General features: G+C 41.4%; 1 protein-coding gene across 1 annotated transcript; it reads right to left on the bottom strand.

Annotated features, from left to right (window-relative positions):
- Positions 1-787: 787 nt before the first annotated feature.
- LOC112072937 (cytochrome P450 2K1-like) lies at positions 788-10,913 on the bottom strand. Its single transcript, XM_070439982.1, has 5 exons — positions 10,836-10,913; positions 10,480-10,659; positions 4,229-4,370; positions 1,728-2,054; positions 788-1,525 (listed from the first exon to the last, which is right to left on the bottom strand). The coding sequence occupies exons 1-5, from the start codon at positions 10,884-10,886 to the stop codon at positions 1,338-1,340; spliced, it is 888 nt and encodes a 295-aa protein (XP_070296083.1). The 5' UTR covers positions 10,887-10,913; the 3' UTR covers positions 788-1,337.
- Between the last annotated feature and the right edge of the window lie 215 nt (positions 10,914-11,128).

The following is an 11,128-nucleotide window of genomic DNA, read 5'->3' as shown; positions in this document are numbered from 1 at the left end:
TAGATATAAATGAAAAGGTGTCACTCTTCCTGGGGGTGTATATGAACAAATGTTAATACCACTTCATGTTGCTAAAATGCTGTCAGTTCCACTTTAAGCCTTTATTTAACGTTTTAGTTGAATGTTCTACATTGCTGCACAGTGARTGGTTCCCACTGAGCACAGACAGTAATTCAAAATCTATTCTATTCCAAACCGACTCAAAGTTGACAAAATGGACCAAAATTTGACGAACTGGTGCCGATGTCAAGCACACTCATCAACGGGTTTATTGATTAGCAATACATATGGAGCTCTCTGACACGCTACTAATCAAATAGTCAAAGGCTAATCAGAAGCCTACGTCTTAGCTTATTTATCTTTGGGTGTATCCAAGCTTAGCAGAGTCAATCATCTAGCTGTTATCAATAACATACTGTTAGTGTTAACATCTAGCTGTTATCAATAACTGACACAGTTAGTGTTATGTACCTTTGGTAGGCCCGTTTGAATAGGACAAGAAAGCTTAAAAGGTGCAATAAAATGGATTTTCGTGCATATAWAATGTAAATAGTTATTAGTACAGTAGCTAATGTGGCTAGAGCTAACCACTAGCTAACATCAATGGACAAGGAGTAGCTTAAACTAGCCACCAGCTAGCGAACAGGTTAAACAACTTTTAGTGAGACCAAAAAGCTGCATTTACACAGGCAGCCCAATTCTGGTCTTTTGTCCAATTGTAGGCAAAAGAGCTGATCTGGTTGGTCAAAAGACTAAACAGTGAAAAAATATCCAAATTGGGTNCTTAAACTAGCCACCAGCTAGCGAACAGGTTAAACAACTTTTAGTGAGACCAAAAAGCTGCATTTACACAGGCAGCCCAATTCTGGTCTTTTGTCCAATTGTAGGCAAAAGAGCTGATCTGGTTGGTCAAAAGACTAAACAGTGAAAAAAGATCCAAATTGGGTTTCCTGTGTAAATGCTGTCTTTTTGTTTCAAGTCTCCAACAACTGGAACCACTAATGGAGGGAAAGTAGGCAGCTGAACTTCCACTCCTGCTGGAGCTAGCTAGTTAGTGGTAGTTATTTGTTCTAGCTAGCAGATATGGCTAAGTATGCTTGCTAGTCATATAAAAACATGCCCACAAGGGTAGGTATATCAACTACTGATAACATTAGCTAGAAAACTGATTGACTTTACTTAGCAACAGCTGTCCAGTCCCAGACAAGGCAGGACAGCAAGCAAAAACAACAAGCATTCTGTACATACATAATAGTGGTGCTTTGTATCAATCAATTACATTGTTGGAATGTAGAGCAATCAAATTAAACCAAAACCATTGAGGGACTGGTCTCATCTCAGACCCGGCTCACAGCACACAGCTGGTGAGGTGAAGGATTGAGGGTCAACCCCACGGCCGGTGTGAGGTCCAGATCATCCTCTGTTACTCCAGGAGGAGGAGAGAAATGAAAGCGCTGCAGGAGGGAGGTGAAGAAGAGGAAGAGCGCCATCCTGGCCAGACCCTCCCCCAGACACACCCTACGACCTGGAAGAAGATCAAATGAGGAAGACAACATATGACAATTAGGTCTACATACATTTCCTATAGTTCACATAAATGTCAAATTGTACACATTTTATACCATAAACTCTCCCTGGTTCAAAGCAATTCCCCAAACTCTTAATTTTAGAGTGCCATAGAAGGATTCACTTACCCAGTCAGTATGGATACAGAAAGTGGAACTCACCTGCAGAGAAGGGCATGAAGGCATCCCTCTTGGCGAATCGACCTTCCTCATCCAGAAAGTGGGCGGGGTTAAAGGTGTGTGGGCTCTCCCACTCGCTTCCATCTTGTAGGACAGACGTCAGTAGAGGAAACACAAGCGTCCCCTTCTTGATGAAATATCCCTGGAAGGTGATGTCTCGGCTGGTGGTGTGAGGGATGGCAATGGGTAAAACGTTGGCCAGTCGCTGGGTCTCATGGATCACTGCATCAGTGTAGGGCAGGTTCTTCCTGTCCTCTGCTAAGGGCTGACGACTTCCTATGATGCTGCTGATCTCCTCTTGGACCCGGTCTGAGACAGATAGGAGGGAGGGCCAAAGTTACTGACCWCAGAAAATGTCATKTTAATCTTTACCCTGGACATTTTATAATTTTTCCAAGATGGCTTAATAACTGAAGCTGGGAATGATACCTTAACCTACGTACCAAAATAGTTACCTTTTCTGCACAGATCACACTAAATGCATAACACCTTTTTGTTAAACAGTAGTCCCAATTGTACACAAGACCCTTTTTGCAAAACAGTAGACAACAGCTACACAATAAGTAAATTGTGTAAATCATGTCCAACAAAACTGTTAGTGTCTGAATTGTTTGAACACTTCCCTAAAAACAGGGATAACGCAAACAAGTGTTTGCCAAAACACATTTCCCTAGCAAAATGCACTAACCCGATCAAAACCTGTCACTAAATTAAGTAACTATCAAAACAGTATAATTTGTCATAGAACAAGATGGTAATCTCAACATTCATTGCATAATGTCTCAACAAATACTAACTGTAACACCAAGTCAAGTGCAGATGGTGATTTTAATAATAACGAACATAGCGAATACAAAACAAGAGACGCATCAGGACATGAAAACAGAGTCAGTACTGCCTGATGACTGGGGTTGGTGAGGGCTTTAAGGGAGAGTAAATCAGGCTGGTGATGAAGTCCAGGTGGGCTTAACGATGGGAGCAGCTATGCACAATGTGGGTTGCCAGGACTGGTGGAGAGTAGACCAGGGACGCTGATCGCAGGAGGGAGGGAGCAGCTGTGCACAATGTGGGTTGCCATTAGCTGTATTCTTCTCTCAATTAGCGATTAATACTAATGCAGGAAGAAATTCACTAAACTAAATTTGATACTGTTTAGAATTGCAAAAGTGTTCGGTGGTGTATATTGTAACGGTTACAATMCAGTAAAGATAAATCAAAGAGAAGAGATGTTGAAAGTGCAATTGTGACTGAAGTACTGTAAAACCAGTCACTGTACAAAGAGTTTACATGTTAAATGGTAAAAGACATCATTATGGGAGTACTGATTTAGTTTCGTTTTACATGCTGTACACAACAGATGTTTGGTAGCTGATGTCCCAGTTCTTCCATGGCCTACATACTCAGACATGTCACATATTGAGCATGTTTGGGATGCTCTGGATCGACGTGTACGATAGGTATTGGCAGGAACTAGAACACGCTATCAACTTCACACAGCCATCGAAGAGGAGTGGGACAACATTCGACAGGCCACAATCAACAGCCTGATCAACTCTATGTGAAGGAGATGTGTTGCACTGCATGAGGGAAATGGTGGTCKCACCAGATACTGCCCCTACKTTTAAGGTCTCTGACCAACAGATGCATATCTGTATTCCCAGTCATGTGAAATCCATAGATGTTTCTCAATTGAATGATTTCCTTATATGAYCTGTAACTCAGTAAAATCGTAGAGTTTGAGTTTATTTTTACAGGGACAGTGCACATTAATCAACGTTTCAGTAAAAGTGCCGGTTTTAGCCAGCCGGCTAATTTTCAACCGCAGTCCCTGGGAAGGTTATAACAGCCTGTAGAAATTGTTGCGTTCATATTTTTGTTCAGTGTACATTTAGAAAATGCATTTAGTGTTATGAAAAACYGTACTGTGTCTTGTGTACACTGTTTTGAAAATCTAAAACATTGTTCCAAATAAAATGCTTATACACGAATTAGAAAAAAACTGCACACAAAATATACACCCGTCCAAGCTGGAAGGTTGGAGCAAAATGGACGGTGGGGAAAGTGTATCTGATCAACATGGAAGGATGTTGTTTTTGCAAGTGGATTTTTTTGAGAATATTTATAAATACTTTGTAGACTAGTTTTTTAAAAATTATTTATTATTAGAATAAAGATTATAATTGTGTATTCTACACCGATCACTGCTTCCTTCTGGGTTTTCGCTCCACTGCTCTCCCTCTCAAGTTAAGAACCTGTTGTCCACTATGGCTATCCTTTATTACAACTCCATTATATATATATATATATATGTGTGGACTACAGCTTCATTCAGTGTTCAAGCAATTGAAACAAACTATAAACTGGCCTGTGGTTCAAGTGGGAAATGTTCACAGCAAGTAACACCTTGGTTGTGTTGCATTACTACAATCACGTGTAGCAATGTCTGTACAATGGTGTGTGTGTGTGTACACATTGATACTTACCCTGTATAAGAGGGTACTTGGCCATTAGCATCAAAGCCCAGCATAGGGTTGTCCCTGTGGTGTTAGTACCATTAGAAAACATGTTTCTCACAGAGGATATCAGGTTGTTGTCATGGTAGTGAGAGTTCTTGTTGCCAGATTCCTTATACAGACAGAAAAACACAGAAAAGGCATTTTAAAAAAGGGGAGAATATTTGTTTCCATMGCATAGACCAGGGATCATCAACTAGATTCACCCGCAGGCGGATATTTWWAWWWWTMTATTCCCCTGAACGGATGGCTGGAATATAATTACATATACATTTGTAGACTGCAAATTGACCACGAGATAATATGACTAAAACAATAATTTCTCAAAGTTGTGAATTTCTCAAAGTTGTTGAAATCACGTGTCTCTCATGTGTGGGAATACTTGGAGCACATTTCCAAAATGATATCAGTTAGAGCCGATTTCCTGGTGTTTACAGTTTGTGTAAAAAAAAAAAAAAAAAGTTTTAAATTCCAAAAACCTAGGGACCAAGTAAAACCACCAAATTCGGACTGCGGCTGCCAGTTGGGGAAACCTTACATAAACTGACCAGGTTAATTCAGGTGAAAGCTATGATCCCTTATTGATATCACTTGTTAAATCCACTTCAATCAGTGTAGATGAAGGGGAGGAGAAAGGTTTAAGAAGGATTTTTAAGCCTTGAGACAATGGGGACATGGATTGTGTGTGAATGGGCAAGACAAAAGATTTAAGTGCCTTTGAATGGGGTATGGTAGTACAGTAGGTGCCAGGCGCACCTGTTTGAGTGTCAAGAACTGCGACACTGCTGGGTTTTTCACGCTCAACAGTTTCCCGGTGTATCAAGAATGTTCCACCACCCAAAGGACATCCAGCCAACTTGAAACAACTGTGGGAAGCATTGAAGTCAACATGGCCAGTATCCCTGTGGAATGCTTGACACCTTGTAGATTCCATGCCCCAACAAATAAGCCTGTTCTGAGGGCAAAAGGGGAGATGTTCCTAATGTTTTGTACACTCAGTGTACAGTATACCCTGCAGCAGGGCCCAATGCTATTTCAGCACAATCACTCCTATATTTTTTCTTTATGAGCATTTACATATTTCTCAATGCACACTAAATCCTACTTGCAAGTCATTTTATTAAAAAATTAGGTGGGGGGTAGATCAGCTTAATATTAATACAAAGCAAAAACAGGTTTATACATTTTTACAAATGTATAAAATAAACTGAAATATCATATTTATATAAGTTCAGACCATTTACTCAGTACTTGAAGCACCTTGGCAGTGATAATAGCCTCATTCTTGAGTATGACGCTACAAGCTTGGCACACCTGTGTTTGGGGAGTTTTTCCCCATTCTCTCTGCAGTCCTCTCAAGCTCTGTCACGTTGGATGGGAGTGCCTCTGCACAGCATTTTCAGGTCTCGCCGAGATGTTCAATGGGTTCAAATCTGGGCTCTGCTGGGCACTCAAGACATTCAGAGACTTGTCCCAAAGCCACTCCTGCGTGTCTTGGCTGTGTGTCCTGGCTGTTGTCTGTGGAAGTAAACCTTTGCCCCACTGAGGTCCTGAGCGCTCTGGAGCAGGTTTTCATCAAGGATATCTGTGCTTTGCTCCGTTTTTCTTTGCCTCGATCCTGACTAGTCTCCCTGCCGCTGAAAAACATCCCTACAGCATGATGCTGCACCACCATTCTTCACTGTAGGATGGTGCCAGGTTTCCTCCAGACGTGATGCTTGGCATTCAGGCCAAAGAGTTCAATCTTGGTTTCATCAGACCAGAGAATCTTGTTTCTCGTGGTCAGAGTCCTTTAGTGTCTTGGCAAACTCCAAGCGGGCTGTCATGTGCCTTTTACTGGAGTGGCTTCCATCTGGCCGCTCTACCATAAAGGCCTGATTGGTGGAGTGCTGCAGAGATGGTTGTCTCTGGAAAATTCTCCCAACTCCAAAGAGAAACTCTGAGCTTTGTCAGAATGACCATTGGTTCTTGGTCACCTTCCTGACCAAGGCCCTTCTCCCTGATTGCTCATGTTGTCCGGGCAGCCAGCTCTAGTAAGAGCTTGGTGGTTCCAAACTTCTTCCATTTAAGAAATGATGGAGCCAACTGGTCGTCTTGTGGGACCGTTCACATGCTGTCGATAATTTTTTTTGAAAAACCTGTTTTTCGCTTTGTCATTATGGGTTATTGTGTGTAGATTGATCAAGAAAAATATACATGTAATCCATTTTAGAATAAGGCTGTAACGTAACAAAATGTGGAAAAAAGGAAGGGGTCTGAATCCACTGTGTTATATACACTGCTCAAAAAAATAGAGGGAACACTTAAAACACAATGTAACTCCAAGTCAATCACACTTCTGTGAAATCAAACTGTCCACTTAGGAAGCAACACTGATTGACAATAAATTCACATGCTGTTGTGCAAATGAATAGAAACAGGTGGAATTATAGGCAATTAGCAAGACACCCCCAATAAGGAGCGGTTCTGCAGGTGGTGACCACAGACCAACTTCTCAGTTCCTATGCTTCCTGGCTGATGTTTTGGTCACTTTTGAATGCTGCGGGTGCTTTCACTCTAGTGGTAGGATGAGACGGAGTCTACAACCCACACAAGTGGCTCAGGTAGTGCAGTTCATCCAGGATGGCACATCAATGCGAAGCTGTCGCAAGAAGGTTTGCTGTGTCTGTCAGCGAGTGTCCAAAGCATGGAGGCGCTACCAGGAGACAGGCCAGTACATCAGGGACGTGGAGGAGCCGTAGGAGGGCAACAACCCAGCAGCAGGACCGCTAACTCCGGCCTTTTTGGGGCAAGGAGGAGCAGGAGGAGCACTGCAGAGCCCTGCCAAATGACCTCCAGCAGGCCACAATGTGCATGTGTCCGCTCAAACGGTCAGAAACAGACTCCATGAGGCCGGCGGTCCACAGTGGGGTTGTGCTTACAGCCCAACACCGTGCAGGACGTTTGGCATTTGCCAGAGAACAACCAAGATTGGCAAATTCGCACTGGCGCCCTGTGCTCTTCACAGATGAAAGCAGGTTCACACTGAGCACATGTGACAGACGTGACCAGAGGTCTGGAGACGAACATTACATCAAAGTTGGATCAGCCTGTAGTGTGTTTTCCCTTTAATTTTGAGTGTGACTCCAAATCCAACCTCCATGGTTGATAAATTTGATTTCCATTGATAATTTGTGGATTTTGTCAGCACATTCAACTATGTAAAGAAAAAGTATTTAATAAGAATATTTCATTCAGATCTAGGATGTGTTATTTTAGTGTTCCCTTTATTTTTTTGAGCAGTTATTTCAAGGCCTACCTTTGCTTGACATCATGGGAAAATCAAAAGAATCAGCCAAGACCTCAGAAAAAAAATTGTAGAACTCCACAAGTCTGGTCATCCTTGGGAGAAATTTCAAACACCTGAAGGTACCACGTTCATCTGTACAAACAATAGAACGCATGTATAAACACCATGGGACTACGTAACAGCCATACCGCTCAAGAAGACACGTTCTGTCTCAGAGATGAACGTAGTTTGGTCGAAAAGTGCAAATCAATCCCAGAACAGCAAAGGACCTTGTGAATATGCTGGAGGAAAATTGGTAGAAAAGTATCAATATCCACAGTAAAAAGAGTCCTATATCGATGTAACCTGAAAAGGACCGTCGCAGCAAGGAAGAACCACTGGTCCAAAACCGCCACTATAAAAGCCCGACTACGGTTTGCAAACTGCACATGGGGAAAGATTGTAATTTTTTGATTAATGTCCAACTGGTCTGATGAAAACAAAAATAGACAGTTTGACCATAATGACCATCGTTATGTTTGGAGGAAAAAGGGAGGCTTGCAAGCCGAAGAACACTATCCAAACCGTGAAGCACGGGGGTGGCAGCGTCATGTTTGGGGGTGCATTGCTGCAGGAGGACTGTGCACTTCAAAAATAGATAATATCATTTCCTCATGAGCTAGTGGATATATTGAAGCAAACATCAAGACATTCAGTCAGGAAAGTTCAAGCTTGGTCGCAAATGGTCTTCCAAATGGACAATGAACCCAGCATACTTCTGAAGTTGTGGCAAAATGGCCAACAAAGTCAAGGGTATTGGATTGCATCACAAAGCCCTGACCTCAATCCCATAGAAAATGTGTGGCGCAGAACTGAAAAAGCTGTGTGCGAGCAAGGAGGCCTACAAACCTGACTCAGTTACACCAAGCTCTGTTCAGGAGGAATGGGCCAAAATTCACCCACTTATTGTGGAAGCTCGTAGTAGGCTACCCAAAATGTTTGACCCAAGTTAAACAATTTAAAGGCAATGCTACCCAAATACTAATTGAGTGTACGTAAACTTTTGGCCCACTGGGAATGTGATGAAAAGAATAAAAGCACTCTACTATTATTCCTGACATTTCACATTCTTAAAAAAAGATAGTGTGGATCCTAACTAACCTAAGACATGATTTTTACCAGTATTAAATGTCAGGAATTGTGAAAGTATTGGCTAAAGTGTATACAGCTACTTCAACTGTATGTATACACACAAGTTTGGACACTCATCCAGTGGTTTTTCTTTATTTGAATTTTTTTCTACATTGTAGACTAATAGTGAAGACATCAAAATTACGAAATACAACACATGTTGGTTAAGTGTGCCTTGAATTCTAAATAAATGACTGACAGTGTCACCAGCAAAGCCCCACACCTCCTCCATGCCTTTCGGTGGGAACCACACATCACCTACTCTGCATCTCAATTAGACACATCGGTTGGAACCAAAAATCTCAAATTTGGACTCGGACTAAAGGACAGATTTCCACCGGTCTAATGTCCATTGCTCGTGTTTCTTGGCCCAAGCAAGTCTCTTTTTCTTATTGGTGTCTTTTAGTAGTTTCTTTGCAGCAATTCGACCATGAAAGCCTCATTCACGCAGTCTCCTCTAAACAGTTGATTTTGATGTGTCTTACTTGAACTCTGAAGCAATTATTTGGGCTGCAATTTCTGAGGCTGGTAACTAATGAACTTATCCTCTGCTGCAGAGGTAAGTCTGGGTCATCCTTTACTGTGCAGTCCTCATGAGAGCCAATTACATCATAGTGCTTGATGGTTTTTGTGACTGCACTTGAAGAAACGTTCAAAGTTCTTGAAATGTTCCGGATTGACTGACCTTCATGTCTAGAAGTAATGGACTGTCGTTTCTCTTTGCTTATTTGAGCTGTTCTTGACATAATAGGGACTTGGTCTTTTACCAAATAGGGCTATCTTTTTTATACCACCCCTACCCTGTCACAACACAACTGATTGGCTCAAACGCATTAAGGAAAGAAATTCCACAAATACTTTTAAGGCACACATGTTAATTGAAGTACATTCCAGGTGACTACCTCATGAAGCTGGTTGAGAGAATGCCAAGAGTGTGCAAAAGCTGTCAAAGGTAAAGCGTGAATACTTTGAATAATCTAAAATAAATGTTGATTTGTTTTACAATTTTTTGGTTACTAAATGATTCCATATGTGTTATTTCATCGTTTTGATGTCTTCTATTATTCTACAATGTAGAAAATAGTACAAATAATGGCACACAGACAATCCATGTCTCAAAGCTCAAAAATCCTTCTTTAACATGTCTCCTCCCCTTCATCTACATTGATCGAAGTGGATTTAACAAGTGACATCATCGCTTTCAGCTGGATTTACCTGGTCAGTCTATGTAACGTTTCCCCATCTGGCAGCCCGTGCCCAAATTTGGCCTGCAGGTGGTTTTATTTGGCCTCCCAAAATACCAGTGTGCCATCACAGCAGCAATATTTGTGACCTGTTTTATTTGTGACCTTTGGMAATGTTAACATGTTTCCCATGCCAATAAAGCCCTTGAATTGAAATTGAATTGAGAGTTTAAATATATTTACCTTTATTATTTTTCACTAACACTTCCACCCCTCCCCTAATTGCAGTAAACTAATGGACAACAACACTTAGGCTTCTACTTCCAGCTAATACACACTATATACATTTTACAAAAGTTATCTTTTGTTTGTATTTAATCCCATCCTTCAGCTACCCTCAACCCCACCGATCTATCTCTGAAGATCATTCAGCTTGATTTCTATTTGCCATATATTTCTAACTGTGCTGTTTTACAAGTTCTGAACCTAYATACATTTTACGGACACCGTCATTTTTTACATTTGTCATCTTGTTGTTTTTAATTGAGATGATTTTTAACTGTAGTGAGATTTCATACCTCCAGGGTCTGCTTTCGGATGAGGAACGAGTCCACAAAGCCTCTACACATTTGAGGGTTGAGAGTTTCCTTCAGCCCCCTCACCAGCTCCCCCATCTCCTTCTTGTTGTTCTCAATATTCTTCAACAAAAGCTTCCTGCTTTTCAGCCAAGGGCCCAGCCAGGGGAACATGTTGTACAACTATCTCCCCGTAAACAAAAAGTTAAGCATGAATTACCCTCTTTTATTCCAGTAGCCCAGTACAAATTTGAATAACTATTACACATTTTCCTGGTTTAAAGTCAAGTGTGACCAGTTTGTTTTTCAACTCTGAGAATAATGGCAAAGTAAACATCATGAGCACATAGTACACGTACCTGAACTGAAACAGAGCCTGCAATTCGTAGGTTCTCATTGGCTCGATCCATGTGCTCGGAACCTTGGAGTCTGAGTATTCAAACTGCCTGCCGTACACAATTTGGAGATTACTGATTGGCGACAGCATAACACTCAATGACCGACTGGGTTGTGTCAAATGCTCAAATTACAATATCTAAAAAGAAACCAGCATCAAGAATTCAATTAGAAAGCCTAAGGATTTTTCATGTTACCCTTTTTTTTGTTTTCAATGCAAATGCAGAACAACGCATTCTTACCTCATGTTTTCAAA

The sequence above is a fragment of the Salvelinus sp. IW2-2015 genome, unplaced genomic scaffold (assembly GCF_002910315.2).
Source record: "Salvelinus sp. IW2-2015 unplaced genomic scaffold, ASM291031v2 Un_scaffold2093, whole genome shotgun sequence".
NCBI classification, from domain to species: domain Eukaryota; kingdom Metazoa; phylum Chordata; class Actinopteri; order Salmoniformes; family Salmonidae; genus Salvelinus; species Salvelinus sp. IW2-2015.
Note: the sequence above shows the minus strand (reverse complement) of the source record. Positions and strands in the feature narration are given on the sequence as shown.